A 15,764-nucleotide genomic window follows, 5' to 3' on the forward strand; every position below is an offset into this window, starting at 1 on the left:
AGAAGCAACTTTGATTGCCTTCAAAATTACCAATTAAAATTAGGCCGATGTACGATGCACCCGATATAACGAACTCGTTGATATTATAACGAATAAAAAACCTTGTTTCTGTGAGTAACTGACTTGTAAGAAAGCGCCATGTATAACTCGATAGTATCACTATCCTCCTGTGCATTCTATATAGGCGAATGGGAACTTAACATATCCAAATTTCTGCCTTACCCTCTGACATCCAAAACCGTGCAGCAGATTCCTGCAAAATGAAGAATTCTTTAGAATTTCTAATGCGAAAGGCCCCAGATGGTCTGCTTAATATCCCCACATCACAGGTTTTCACGCTCGAAAAGCAGTTCAATGAAGACGTCGCGGTGCTTTTCTGTTGTGCTTTAAACCGTTCATTTTCTAAAATCACTTATCTACTGTTGGTTTGCCAATATTAAATTTTAACACACGATGGTACAGAGTGAACGGTGTTATAAAGCAGTCACCGAGTAGCAGCAATTATAAAAAATTAAATTATGGGGTTTTACGTGCCAAAACCGCTTTCTGATTATGAGGCACGCCGCAGTGGAGGACTGTGGAAATTTCGACCACCTGGGGTTCTTTAACGTCCACCTAAATCTAAGTACACGGGTGTTTTCGCATTTCGCCCCCATCGGAATGCGGCCACCGTGGCCGGGATTCAATCCCACGACCTCATGCTCAGCATAGCAGCAATTATAAGCCCCAATTTATTGCAATCACAGCCTTTAGAATAATTTCACTTTGGCCTAGTTGGTGTTTACTGCGTGTCATATTGATCGCAAATATAGACAGGGACAGCGGAAGAGAATACGAAAACGACCCGGGCGATGCCGTTTGTGTGTTCTCTTCTGCTGTCCCAGTCTTTTATTTGTGGTCAATGTGATATGCACGGCATTAAGGTTACGTACAGAAACAACGCTATCGTACACGGTAATCTGAAAACATACATCTTTTCGATTGCCAAGGACGAATAGGTCTTGCAGCATTAATGGAAGCCTAAATTGCTCCTGTAGGATTTTGACACTAAGGGACCATCTGGTGTCGTGGAGTTCCGCTGCTTTATCCGGGTAATAAGGAGCGTAGGTGTGTCGTACCAATGTTTTACATACACATGCCACCTCTGAGAAGAATGCAGATGCTATCAAACTGAACTTTGGTAGTGATAATGAGCAAGAAGAAAAAAAAACTGGAATTATGTTTCTGCTTTCTTTAGTTTGCACTGAACAAAAGCAGGTCCAATCACAATGTGTCAACTACACCTTGAAAGTATTATCTTGGAACATGTCACTCCGCTCATTTCGTGATTAATGAGTTAAAATTTCGAGATTCCCGAGTAATCCATTCCATGCAATGTTGAATTATATGGTGCACACTCTTGGATTTCTCTCATATGTGACTCCCTATTTTTGGGTAGCGAATGCGAACAGCGAGGAAACCAGCGTTCTCCGGAGTTATATATTTTTTTGCCTTCGTTCTAAGAAATTGCAGTATCCTATATAAATCGCAATCAACAAATTATACAGGCATTGCCAGGCGAAACAAGCACCATGTAGGAGGCCAACTTGCCGATAGTCGTCCGATGACAGGAAGTCCATGGCTGTAGAAGGCTCAGCGATTTCCAAGCCATGTTTACATGAAGCCTTAATATTGCTGGTGGCAATGAACTTTCGGATTCCATTCTTCTGTAAATTTTGTATACGGTTTCTGTATATATATATGTAAAGATAAGTATACATACACAACATAGGTTTCCGGAGTTAAACAATCAGGCAAGCCTACATCTGACACCAAGGCAATTAAAAAAACCCTTGAATACCTCCGACAGCTAGGTTGCAGTCAGCTTGCAAGAAAAAAAATGTAATGCTGTTCCAGACTATGCATACAGCCCTGTGTTTGACAATAAAGGATCATGTTTCCAAATTTTCCAACTTCAGCGCTTTATTAAATATCTTGTTGAACCATAACCTTACGCGCACGCCCTTCTACTCCAACAAGACCCTATTTTCCCTTCCATTTTTCCCCCTTCCCCCAACACACCCCACAATCTTCGAGGTTCTAAACATGAACAGCCCTGCATCATATCACTTAAGGAGGGACAATGATATCTTCTAATATACATTTTAGGGATCTGCTTCCGCCATTCATAGTAACGAAGAAAGCCCACGATATACGACCTCTTCTCCCCTGCTCACGGCATTCACGAAGCTCATCAGTAATCCGTGAACGTGCAGCTGTATTGCCGCAAGCCTTTCATATCGGGTTAACAATCGTTGGTGAATTTACGCGTTCAATTTTTTCGCATTGCTTTGTTGCTGTAGTTAGAAGCGTCCAGTAACGGCAAAAGTTTAAAATTGGAAACTTGCTGCACAACTAATGCATGCACTTCCATTTTTGCTTGAGCTTCGGTTACCCAGTTTTAAGAAACAGCCACAGCGCTGTGCACATCTGCTGGAAATATTGGCCATGACGGCCGACGACATAACCGATATAACGAGCTAGTTTCGTACTATAACGAATAAACAGCCTCGTTTCTCTGAGTAACTGACTTGTGAGTAGCAAAGCCACACGTATAAACGGACAGTATCGCTCAATTCGTGTAGTGTAGATTCTATATCGGCGAAAGGAAAACTAGCATATACTAATTGCTGCCTTACCCCGTGGCATCCAAAACTGCACAGCGAATTCCTGCAAAACGAAGAGGATTGAGTTCTTAAGAATTATGAATGATGATTGCCACATCGTCTGCATTAATACACGAGTGACAGAGCTGTTAACGCTGGAAAAGCAGTTCACTGGAGATGTATAGATGCTTTTTGTTGTCCGTTAAACATTTCATTTTCAAAAAGCAATTTATGTGACGAAAGCAAACAACGCTGTCGTTCATTGCCATCCTACAACACAGACTTCAATATTTTGAAATAAAGGCGTAAAGGGAATTGCCAAGAACGAATAGATCTTCCCGTATTAATAGAAACCTAAATTGTTCCTGTAGAATTTTGTGATTTCATGCATTTCCGTTTGCCAGGGCTCTCCCTGTACGCTGCATGATTCCGGTAATGAAGAGATCAAGTGTGTCCTACCAATGTTTTACACAAACATGCAACCTCCGAGAGGGGCCCAGATGGTATGAAAATTACAAAAAATTACTGAAGATTTGTGTCGCTATTGGATACTGAACATGGGCAGTTCAAAAGCCATCAAAAAAAGCGGAATGATGGTTTTGGTCAATGTCATGTTCATTTGCACTAAACGAACAGGGACGCTATAGCGTAAAGCTATTCCAAAATTTTCTACTCCAATTCCGCTATCAGGCCTCCTTCATTGGTGCAAAAAATTTTCGGGCCACTTCGTGCGTCTCTCACGCGACGTCACGAAAACCGCGAGAACGCCCCATATGAAGTGATGTGTGCAAACTGATTATACTTGTTTAGACCGAAGGAAAGAAAAATTATTTCTCATTCAATGCCTTTTTTGCCGTAATACTCTGCCATTGATCAAACGTTTTCAGACTGCGCCCACTGTGCCCCGAAACGTCACAAAACCCCGAAAACTCAGCGTCAAAGTGACGTGTTCGCGCTAAAGGTGTATTATTATGCCGAACAAACTGAATTTTCCATTGCATTTTGTCAAGAAAGAAGCGCCGTTGTTCGATTTCTATGGCTGATGTGGTGATTAAGCAAGCACAGTTGCCGCTGTCACTAAAACATGCGAACATGGCAAAGTAATGTGAATAAAATGATCACGTGACTGGATATACAAAGCAACAAGAAGAATAGAAGATGAAAAAGTAGGAAATGACAAGGGCTCTTTGTGAAGGACATCAGCAAATGGAAGGCATGCCATTTATTGCAACACGTTGCGTATGTAGATTAGGAAATGTCAAGTTACGAGTCCGCGCGGAGACGCACTGTCAAGACATATATCCTTTCCCGTTTATTTGCAGAATAGCATGCGAACCGTGCTACGAACGCCGGCGAAAACCTCTGGTTTGAAATAGGCTCTCGTTTTCTCTCTCGCAAGAAATTTCGTTTCTTGATAACCCATGTTTAGAGCAGGACACGTAAATACATCGATATGCACGTAAAAAAACTATCGAGATTGGTTGAGAATATCCTCTATGAACGATTACTGGTACAACGTTACGAAATTATCAGCTCAAAGTCGTCATTATCGTCATGAACATCAACAGCGTGTTTATGCCTAATGCAGCACCAACGCCAGCCATCTCAGTTACCTTGCCTTAGTTCTGGCTGACCTCACCTTACGCCTAATCATTTCTTAGCTTCACCGCACCACCTATTTCACTGCCGTCCCAGACCCATTCTCTAAGGTAATGCATCAGGGGTTACCCCACCAACACATGTACTGCACGACTTCATTTACTCTTATTTTCTACAACACCGTGTTTCACCAGTTACTTGCTGCACTGCACCGCGATGTGCTGCACTTAGCAGTGCGCCTTGAAATCCGGGAACTATGAAATGCCGTCCTCTCACTACAACGATACGCGCACGTACACTTCGGTAGTCCGGTGAATATAGCCATCGAATACGTGTGCCACGCCCATGATGTCCACCCTTCGCGCTGCGAAAGCGGTGAGAAATGAAACACGCACCTACCCACTGGCCAAGTCTTCTAGCGCCCTCTCGCTGTCGCTTTGCTCCCGGTCGCCATGTGTGGAGTGCCGGTCCGGAAAAAACGAGTTCAAACGTCAGGCGGTCGACTGCGGCCCTTGTGCCTAGAAAGACAACACACTTTTTCAGCTCGTCAACCTCGTCAATGTGAGCGAGTGTTACCGGTTGCTGCCTGAGCTAAACCAACTATGCGCGAGAAATAGCTAAGAAAACCTGCACGTCGAATAACACGTGCAAAAACACGTACTGGTTAGTGGACACTGCATCCGTTTGCTGCAGCGCTCTCAGAAACGCGAGATGCGTCGACATCGCCTGGCGAATACGCCGAAGCTTCAGACGAATTTTCAGGCGTTCCGCGCCTGTTCTTCACGCCATGCTCGTCTTGTGCCAAACTATATTTTTAAATTTTTGCGACATTGCCTTGCAACTCCAGCGGAACATTGGAATTGCGTCTCATCGCCGCCGTGAACCGTGATTGGGAACGGAATGGAAGCTTCAGAATACTGTGGTTGGCGCTAAACTTCGTTAAAAGAGACACCACCGTTAAGTTTAACCGCGGTATAAGCGGCACCCGAGTGAAAAGGTCATTAGTCATGCGCCAAGGACTTCTACAGAATTACGTGGGTTACCCTTCTATGTTTTCAAATGTATGCTTACACTGACACGCAGAACTGCCAGTAGGTGTGACAATCAATTTGGACGGAGCGGATATTGGAGGCGCTCGATACAATATATGTCCATTCGCGAAGTCTAAATGTGCCTTTCCCGCGCGTTCGACTCGATAACCAAAACGAATACTTGATGCAATTTCATTTCGCCTTCCTGTCTTTAGAAATCAGCACTTAACTTAAGCTGCTTGATTAGAGCTGCCTATACAACACACCTCCAAATCCATTATAGTCTTAATTATTCAACTCAAACAAAGACCCATGATGCCATAACTGCCAAGCGGGTCGCGCTGACGACGCCACGTATCCGACGTCTTATGCGTTAACCCTACCGTCAACTATCAAACAACTACGGCCACGTCGCGAGTACATCTCTTCCTGACAAAACCGGCAGCTGCAGAAAAGCCACGTACTTTCCCTCCCTCTTCTAAAACGATATACCGCCAACCTCCAGAAATACGGCCGCTTCCAAGGTTACGCGAGAGAGAGATGCGAAGAGAAACCCTCACCGTGCGTACGATCAGCCGTCAGCCAGTGATCTTCCCAGTACCCGTCGAAGTGGTGCAAGCTTCGTCGCATGCCAGTCCACCTTCTCGTAGGCGAACTGCCGTAGTGGATAATTAGTCGGAACTCCATACCCTGCTCCGATTTCACCTGCAACCGGGAACAGCGCACGCCGCAAGCGTGCGTAAGGGCCACCGGTTGAAAGGCCGCGTTCATACTCGTTCAATCGACCCGTCAGAAGAACGCTGGCAGGTTGGGCGCTCGAGGCGAGCGCGAGCGTATGGCGCGAACCCCGCAGGCCACTGGAGCGCGCACCAAGCGCGCGGAGGTTTAGAAGGCCTCCCGAGACGCGCTGTGGGCAGCGCGAAAGACGACGAAGCCCAATGGACGCGCGAGAGCACGCACACCGTCCCTTCTATCAGCTCTGTCGGAGCCCGAAGGCTGGTCGCAGCGTTTCCTGGCTTGCGCTGCTGGCGTGAGCGTTGAGACATTTGTTGAGAGCACGCAGAAGAGCGGCCGTGCTTGTATACCCGACCTTTCGCCATTGGTCTGAGCTGAACGGATAGGGATCAAGCTAAATACAAAGCTCACTGCCCCAGCGTTGCGCGGATGCTTTCAGCGCGTTGCTAATGTTCGCTCAATTGCTTTCAATGCCTCGCCTTCGGGCCCAAAACTGCCTCCTTTCGTTTCTGCTCGGCTTCCATTCCCGCTGTAACGCTGGTGCTATGGTGTGTCAGATGGCTCATCAAGCACAGAAAGGAGACACTGGCCTTAGCGCACTGAATAATCCCGCGAACTCTGGAAAAGCAGAACTGTTGAAGCCGTGCTCCCGCATGGTTTGCAGAAAATAGCGCTAGCCTTTTCTCCTTCCCCACAAGAACCACTTCTCTCTCGGCTTCTCTTCCCGCTGTAACGCTGGTGCTATGGTGAGCCAGATGGCTCAACAAGCACAGAAAGGAGACACAGGCCTTAGCGCACTAAATATTCCCGCGAGCTCTGGAAAAGCAGAACTGTCGAACCGCGCATATTCCTCGAAGCAACGTTCCTCTGTGGAACACGACGCGCGTCACAGTCGAGCACTGACACGTGAACGCAGAATACAAAAGTGTTTTGCAACGCAGCATAAGCATCACGAGACGCTAGAAACACATTTCTAAATAATTACGAGCAAAGGTTACACCGCGTTACAACCGGTGCTACTTCACATCGGCCCAGCGACGAAAGGTGTAACGGGCCATATGGCGGCTTCATAAACACGTGAAGCATGTAGGTCTTCCTGAATTTTTATGCAATGAAGCAACGGGGCTGTTGTCCATGCTGCCTGCTGCGATCCTAATTTAACCGTGTTTCTTGTTCTTGCTAACGAGGAAAAAAATAAATACCTAAATTACGTTAGTCTCATTTACCGCTGAGGATAAACTAGAAAGAGTGTTTGTCACACTTAGAGATAGGCTGTTTTAATACTGCTAGGCCTAGAGAGGTCACTGAGGCAGTGAATGGTTCATTTTCAAAGAGGAGTACTTCAATTCCGGATACCTCGCAAGACATACTGGGTATTTAACCGGCTTATATAGCGAAGACGCCAGAGCACATAACCATATAAACTGCAAACACAACTACAACACAAGCACGTATTCACAAACAAACAGGCAAATATTTAAACAGATATATGCAGCGCGGGTTTTCTGTATGTGTTCTTGCGTGCTCATTTACCTGCGCCGGCTAAACTCGCTCTAAACCTATTTTTTCCTAACAGGTGGCGCCACGTGACTGCAGTGTAGGGGGCATGCATGCTCTGTAGCATTCAGTCACCTTAGTGCAGTGTTGACAGACGCTAAATGCTGTGGCGCCATCTGTTACATAAAAATTGACAAATATTTCCGCATCGATGCCGTCCCTCTGGGCGTCATAACATAACGCGGTTAGTGGGTGTACCGTCCGAAGCCTTGCGCTTATGGTATGTGAGAGGAGTTTTTTTATGAACTTACCGAGACGGCTGGAAAAGTGCGCTGCACACCGCCGAGAAAAAGCCATTTGTAGAAGATGCAGGAAAGGTGCCATTTTGGCGTCCAATACAGAACAGTGCACAAACCCCGAGAACAAGTGGCATTGTCCTGAAAAGAAAAAGTATGTTTGCTTATTATGCGTCAAGTTCCAAATCTGTCTAGTCGTTCGGGAAAATTTAAAGCAATTTCAAGCAAGAAATGTTCACATTCAAATCTCGTGACATCACACAAAGCGAAAACAGGAGGACGTAATCCAGTGACAGTGAAGCAGGGTTTTCAATTTTATGAAGGCGCAAGCAGCTAGCGACTGCATAATCTCTCATTCCTGCATACTTTTAGGGTTACGAGGACGCCCCCGACAATAATCCTCAGGTTTCTGGCTTTTTTAGATTAACTCCCCGGCCTCAGCAATCTCGGCACGGCACAATAGCAACTTGTGCCGGTTCGAGTCATTTTCGGGGTAGACCTTCCATTAACGCTACCTGCGTTCGCGTGAAATGATTGAAGCGTATCGCGCACCATGTGGGCCGTCTGAGAACGCAATTTTCTTTTTCTGCACTCGCACACTGGGTGGCTCGATTTTATTTTTCTCATTAGTATACGTACGTAAAGCACCACATTTATTGTACTGAACCTTACTTATGCACGCACTGCGAGAAATCCGATTGTCCGAAATAAAGGATTCCGGTGAATCGGAGGAAGTTTTTAATAACTGTCTAGCCCATAGAACAAAGTCTTTTCCTTCTACTCCAGATACTCGAGCCATCACAAAGACTAAGGGAAACTTTCTGGCGGTACTGATTTTCAAACAAGGCTCATTAGGTACGACCTCATACGGCACTGCTTATCTCGGATTCTAAATAAGTGCGCCCCAATTAATTTTTACGTGACGAGGTCACCGCAGTATTTTGCCATGCCCGCAATTGCACATCCTACAAGATGAAGAGCACCAGCTGGATTCTTAGCGTGTCCACAGAGACCGGCAATGCATCTCGACAGCGTCGACACAAATTTAGGCTTAGCACTACGTTGGGCGAGGGATCGACTAGAATGTCCTATAACGATGACAAACATCGGAAGTGCGTTGTGAGTGAAGTTTGCATAATCAAGATGCCAGGGCACGAAATCTGCAACTCATGTGCACGTGCAACAACGCCACAAGCCAGACAGGCAAAGTAACCTAAAAATGAAAAACACGAAAAGAAAGAGGCAGCATAATTCAAGTTAAACATGAAGGTATGCATAGATATAACATTAAATAAACAAACAAGATATTCAGAGCGACGAAAGAAGTGCGTCATTCCGAAGGAAGTGTCCCGTCAATACAGTGTAGCTCGAGAACCCCATGGCTGGCTTATAATCGTCAGCAAGTATTTTCATTATATTACTACAACCTTAAGAAATTCCTTCGAGAAGTTAAACCAGTAACCCAAAGTCAGCATCTATACTTTCCTAACAGTTTACTTTAGGTAACATAGGTTGGTAGGTGGAATATTTAAAAAAAAATGGCTGCGGCTTAGGTAAGGTTAAGCCCAGGATGCGAAGCATACTAGCCTTTATTTTAGTTGTTGAACCACTGCTTGGTGAACTGCTGTTGCTTGGCTATATTTGGTTCGGCTAGACGAAGAAACAACTCATGCGTTACTCTGCTTCGCCTCGGACGCCCCGCATTGGACGCGGTGAGCATCGAGCAACGCAGCGTTCGGCGCGGCAACGAAATGTGCGCCTGAGCAAGCGACGCACGCCTGAGCCTTAGAAACAGCTCGTTTCTAAGGCAACACCGCATTCACTAGAGGCGCTTTTGTACCGCTTTGAAGCATCGTACTCGTGGCTCAGTGGTAGCGTCTCCATCTCACACTCCGGAGACCCTGGTTCGATTCCCACCCAGCCCATCTTGGAAGAGTTGAGCCAAAGCCACTTCTCCTCTGTCGTGACGTCACGGTGTCACGTGGTATTCAAGGCGACACCGCCGCACCTGAGGAGCTGGGTTGAGCTCTCGTAATATGCTTCGCATAAAAAGACTTGAATTTGAACATACTTCAGGTATGCTCAGGTAGGAGAAAGGCCAGCAGGGGAAGAACATACGATCACGCTGCACACAACCAATCCTGACAGCCGGTGTGCTTTGTGCATCTCCGCCACTGGAATAACCTGCGTAAAAAGTACGACAATGAAGTGTGTGGCCTGTTTACACCATGCTGCACTGCTTAGTGCCATTAACATCACCGGTAGAATTGGCACTGCTTGATTGGACACACTGCCTTTATCGCTATTTAAGTCACAATGGTAGAGATAGACTCTGCGCGAGTTTGAGTAAACTTGAATAAACACTAGCGCATTCGAAAGCTCTAGTACTGCATGCACTATTCCAAGCTAGTGCATGCACATGCACTAGCTTGGAATAGTGCATGCAGTGTAGCTGTGTAGTGTGCGAACTCATGCACTAGCATGAGTTCGCACAGCTACAAGAGCATTCGCCATTTCCGCACTGTATAGGCCCCCTAGCTAAACAGCAACAGTTAATAGCGGCAGCTGCCTCAAGGTGCGGGCTTGAGTACAACGTAGGGAGACAAGACGGTGCGGCCGTTCAATGCGAAAATGTGAACTTTCATAAAGCTTTCCTGGCTGAGAAGACACGGACTTCGCCTACATACACGTTCTACGTACTATACATACACGTCCATTCACATGCAACAAACCTACATTGCGGGGAAATGTGAGAAGCAGTCATGTTTCTTGAATGACATAGCGTTCCACTCTTAAAAGCGAAGCTTAAGTGTCCTTCAACCTTTTTAGTTAAAGCATTATAGTTCAAGGTTCAATATACCTTAACAGACATTAACTAAATAGGCTATTATCATTATTACTAGGAAAACAATAGTCTAATAATAAAACGGCAGCTGCTAATAGCTGCTTGCTATTTGCCGCTGAAACACCAGTGCCAATACGTCAGCGCCAACGTATACGTCAGCCAATACGTCAGCGTCAGCCCTGAATTTCGACGTATGTTCCTGCATGGAGGTTTTGATCGGCGCAATATAAGAATCCTAGAAACTACATACCATATAACCACATAAACTACATAATACAGAGTCCAGCTTTTGGCTCCTTTAAAAATCCCTGGTGCCAATATCGACTAATGTGCAATTCACCGGCGATGAGCAGAGCCTGTCAAAATCACTGACGTCGCAGCAAGTTTTACGGAAACTGCCAAGATAGCGTTGACGCCGGTGTATCGTATTGTTGCGACTTTGTTCATAACGCTTTATTTTAAGGTCAAAGTGGTTCTTGTTTCTAATAATACACCAATACACCAATACAGTTCAATACGTAATACCAATACGTAATACACCAGTACAGTTCAAATTAATTTGCTCTTTAGTGTCCCTTTAACCCTGCAAATATACAAGGCTGCCTTTCACCAGCGTTTCCCATTGCAAACCAGCGCGTCTCACCTACTCCGAGATTTACCACATATAACAATTGGTCAACCCTAATTATTACCATCATCTCGTATGAAATACTTAATGACCTCATTCCATGCAACATATTAGGTGCAGTTGAGCTTGTTAACAATAACAAATATATACATTTGATATAGCAATTTGCTTTTACCTTTAATGCGAACAAGTTATGGCAGAAGAAGAGCCATCTTTTTTTCTAGCACATGATAAGGAATCATCTCCCCAAATAAACAATCGTCGACACTATCTATGTTTAAGTAGCAAGCGTTCTCTTTTTTAAAGGGTAGCTTTAAAAAAAAAAGAAAAAACACATTTGTTTCTTGCTCCCCAAAAATATATCTGGTCGATTGCCAAATTCGTTACGTACAGGCTGTTTGCACTAATGCATATTTTAAAACATTATTTGTTCAGTTCCTTGACATTCCTTGAACACTATTCTGTATATTGTACTATATATGTCTTACTTTAGCGCAATATTTTGCATTCTTTTAATCATCAAAATTGTGTTATACAATTCCCTATTAGACTCATATTACTGTTTCCTTTTTCTTGCGATGCTTTCTTCTACACTGCTGCTAAATGACGTTTCGTTTGTTTTTCGCAGTACCTGATAGTGCGTTGTGCTGTGGGACTTCCTCCAGTATATTCATTTATGTAATAAACTCAATACGGCGTGATTCCGATTCTGGTTAATAACGTAAACTGCACCGTCACTAATTCCGAAGGCGGCGCTCCCGCCTTCAAAGCTTCTCTCATATTCTAAACCCACGCGTAATTACAACACTGTCTCGATAAAGCGAGAACACACACGCACTTTGTGAAAGATGCGCGTCGAAATGTCACGATTGAAGCTCATTGTAGCAGGAAGCGCACTCACCACTGGTGACAGCGGGCAGAGTCCGATGACTGCGTTTCCAATGAGGTCGTGACCTTGAAGCACGCGACTGATTTCTACTGCGGATGGATAGTGTCCCTCGCCGTCGCCTTCAAATTTCGAGCCTGGCAACGTCGAGGAAGGCCACCTGCACGCAGTATTCAGCAAAACATAATGCTATGCGCACCAAAGCGAAATCTAGCTTGATGACGCACCATTAAAGACGAAGTTGGATGAGTACCATATACGTGAACAACATGGGAGAATTCCGAAACGAAAGCAGTGATATACTCCTTCGTAAAGATGAGGAAACGTCACAAACGGGGATTTTCAAAGGAGCTATGCGATCGCTTTCCACGCGAAATGGTAAATACATTTCAAGAAATACAAGTATTTTGATGTCCCTTCCTAATTCGTCGATTTCTATAACATCAACAAAGGAAGGAGACGTCCATAAATGTTTTCACAGAGAGCATAAAGGTTCTCAGGCAGAGCATTCACTTCTTTCAAGCTCACATTTCCATGAACACAAAGATTTTCATGCCTATTTCTATTTCGTCAATGTCTGTAGGCACATAGGGAAACATGGTGCTGCCGCGGTTATTCGCGGGGCAGTACATGTCACCATGGCACCAGGAATGCGAGGACGATTTGTCCAATTTTCTCTGGATTACACAGCAAGGCAGGATAGCTCAGCGCGAGCGTAGATATCTTCTGCAGGCAAATAATGGTGCTCTGGCTGCCTGAAAAAGAATATCTGACACGATGTTTACCAAGGCGGAAATGCCAGCAAAGCGGACTCGTGCGAGCGTGAGCTTTCGCGTGCCGCCAAGGGTACGTGTAATTTGGCATTTAGGCATATACACAGAGTCGGAGACCAACACCCAACGTAGGAATGGGCACCTAAGAGCGGCGCTCTAAAAAAAAATGTCTGTGGCTTAGCTAAGGTTAAGCCCAGGATGCGAAGCATACTAGCCTTTATTTTAGTTGTTGAACCACTGTTTAGCCTGGTGAACTGCTGTCGCTTGGCTATATTTGGTTCGGCTAGACGACGAAACAACTCATGCAGGCGAGCGCAAGAGCTGAGACCCGGCTATGTAGCTACGCGGCCGCAAGCGAGCGCACGAGTTGAGCCTCCGCTTTTGCAGCTGTTATGACGCCATATGGTAGCTACGCGGCCGCGCGCGGCGCAGTAAGGAAGAGCGTGGTTGTGCGGCTAGTATGCTTCGCACAAAAATCGGGATCGTTGCATGCCGTCGTAACGCGGGCGACCTTATAACACAAACGCCGCTGAGGCAAAACGCGTTTAGCGCAGTTACACAGCAGACGAAACGCCCGTTTGGCCACTAACCCAGGCTGACTGCCTTGGTAATCTCGATCTAAGTTAAGCTAACCGACGTTTCGCTAGGGGTCAAGAGGGAGGACAGGACATCAACGGAGCGCAGCGTGGGTCCGACGCAGGTCATCAAAGAGAGTGCAAATTGTCCTGTCGTGACCTACGGATGCTGTAATTACCGATTGGGAAGATAATCTGGCTCCTCTGCTCTGAAATACAATGCATGCGCCTGTGCCCCGAGATGACGCAAGTGCGACGGCACTCTTCCGGCCGACTAAGGGCACGGCCACACAAAAGGAATCAAGGGTGGCTACCTGCACTACGAATCACAAGTGCAAAAACATGTAGTGGTTAGCTGACGCTGCGCGCGCGTCTGCTTCAGCGTTCTGAGAAATGCAAGCCGCGTCGATGTGGCCCAGGAAAGATGCCTAATCGTCTGACGAGTTTTCAGGCGTACCGTGCCTGCTCTTCACGCCATGCTCATTTCGTGACAAAGTAGCTTTACGTTGTTTGCGTTAGTGCGGCATTGTCTTGGAATTCCAGTGTAACTTGAAATTGCGTATCATCGCCGCCATGAACCATGAATGGGAATGTGCATGTAGCTGCGAAATACTGTGGTTGGGGTTAATTAACTTCGTTAAAAGAGACACCACCATCAAATTTAACCGCGGTAAGCGGCGCCTGTGTATAAAGGGCATTAGTCACGCGCCAGGGACTTCACAGGACCACGTGGTTAAGCATTCTATGACTTTAAATGTACGCTTACACCGACGAGCAGAACAATCACTACGTGTGACAGTCAATTTAGACTGAACGGCTATTGGAAGCACTCCATACTCCATATCTCTCTTCGCGAAGCCTAAATATGCCTTTCCCGCATGTTCGACCATTGCCATAACCAATATTTCACGCCACTTCACTTCGCACTCCTGTCTTTAGAAATCGGCGCTGAACTTGAGATGCCTGACCAGGGCTGCGTATACAGCACTCTTCCGAATCCATTATATTCTTATATTAAACTTAAACAAAGACCAATGGCGGTATAACTACCAACTGGGTTGCGCAGATAACGCCACGTTTACGAGGTCTCCAGCGTTAACTCATGCGTCAACTATCAAACGACTCTGGTCAAGTCGCGAGTACATCTCTCCGTGACGAAGCGGCAGTCACAGCGGCTGCATTTAGGACTCATAATTTCCTTCGCTCTTGGAAAACGATATAGCGACCACGTTCAAGGTAACGCAAGGGACGTATGCAAAGAGAAATCCTCACCGTGCGTTGGTTGAGCTTCCGGCCCGGGACGCTCCGCGTACCCGTCGAAGCGATCGAAGCTGCGTCTCTTGCTGATCCCCGTTCTCGTTAGCGAAGCGTTCTAGGCGATCGGTAGTCAGATCGCCGCACCCTCCTCGGATTTCGCCTTAAACCTGGAACAGCCGACGCAGCCAGCGTGAGTAGGGCCCCTAATCAAAAGGACGCGTCCACGCTCGTTCGATGGCCACGTCAGAAGAACTCTGGCGGGTCGGGCGCTCGAGGCGAGCGCGAGCTAGCGCGAGCCCCGCAGGCCCCTCGACGCGCATGCTCGCCCCGGGAGTCTTCAGAGACGCGCAGTTATCAGCGCAAAAGAAGACGAAGTCAAATGACCGCGCGAAGCTCGCACATCATCCCTTCTATCGGTTCTGCAGGAGCACGGCTTGTCGCAGCGTCTGGCATAAGCCTTGAAACTCTTGCACAAGAGCAGCTGTGCGCATACGACACCGCGTGCCATTGTCCGGAGCGGAACGCATAGGTATCAAGCTAAATTCAACGCCACCCGCGTTCTGTAATGCCTTCAGCGCGTTGCTAAACATCTTATCGCTTTTATTGCCTCGCCTTTTGGCGAAAGTTCCTTTTACAGCGAAGCTGTTCACGCGTACCCTGTGCCTTCGTGGTCGTGCTTCGCTTAAAGGGGGCTATGTGAACTAGCGAGAGAGGCAACGAAGAGCTCAGCCGGGAGAAAGGGGTAGAGTGACCCCTTTCCCCCTGTGAGAATGCTAACTCACAAGCGAATCTTCTTATACGGTTTTCACACGGTGTATGTTCGGCGACCCAGCCAGATCGGCATCGAATTTATCGACGATTGATTCCACCTTGCCGTGAAAGAAACAAATGTGCTGGTGATTGGCGGCCAACGAACAGTGCCCAGTGATCGAAACGCGATAGTAGGAGCGCGTGGCTGCCGGCGCTCCTTGCGCCAGCAATAAGAGCCGGCAGCCAC

The 15,764-nt window shown here is 46.5% G+C and overlaps 1 protein-coding gene across 13 annotated transcripts in view; it reads right to left on the bottom strand.

Annotated features, from left to right (window-relative positions):
* Positions 1-15,412, bottom strand: part of LOC135915653 (uncharacterized) — a 40,552-nt gene extending 25,140 nt beyond the window's left edge. For 9 of the 13 annotated variants that reach the window (XM_070541163.1, XM_070541165.1, XM_070541164.1 and 6 more), the window contains exons 1-9: positions 14,783-15,412; positions 12,178-12,322; positions 9,922-9,987; positions 7,819-7,944; positions 5,836-5,980; positions 4,640-4,762; positions 2,679-2,709; positions 1,591-1,728; positions 223-253 (exon numbers count right to left, since the gene is read on the bottom strand). In XM_070541163.1, the coding sequence (XP_070397264.1) occupies positions 223-253; positions 1,591-1,728; positions 2,679-2,709; positions 4,640-4,762; positions 5,836-5,980; positions 7,819-7,944; positions 9,922-9,969 (642 nt within the window). In that variant the 5' untranslated portion in view covers positions 9,970-9,987; positions 12,178-12,322; positions 14,783-15,412. Of the gene's footprint in view, positions 1-222; positions 254-1,590; positions 1,729-2,678; positions 2,710-4,639; positions 4,763-5,835; positions 5,981-7,818; positions 7,945-9,643; positions 9,988-12,177; positions 12,323-14,782 lie in introns of all 13 variants that reach the window. The other 4 variants (XM_070541166.1, XM_070541169.1, XM_070541168.1 and 1 more) reach the window with 4 other exon arrangements.
* Positions 15,413-15,764: the final 352 nt, after the last annotated feature.

Source organism: Dermacentor albipictus, chromosome 6 (genome assembly GCF_038994185.2).
Source record: "Dermacentor albipictus isolate Rhodes 1998 colony chromosome 6, USDA_Dalb.pri_finalv2, whole genome shotgun sequence".
NCBI classification, from domain to species: domain Eukaryota; kingdom Metazoa; phylum Arthropoda; class Arachnida; order Ixodida; family Ixodidae; genus Dermacentor; species Dermacentor albipictus.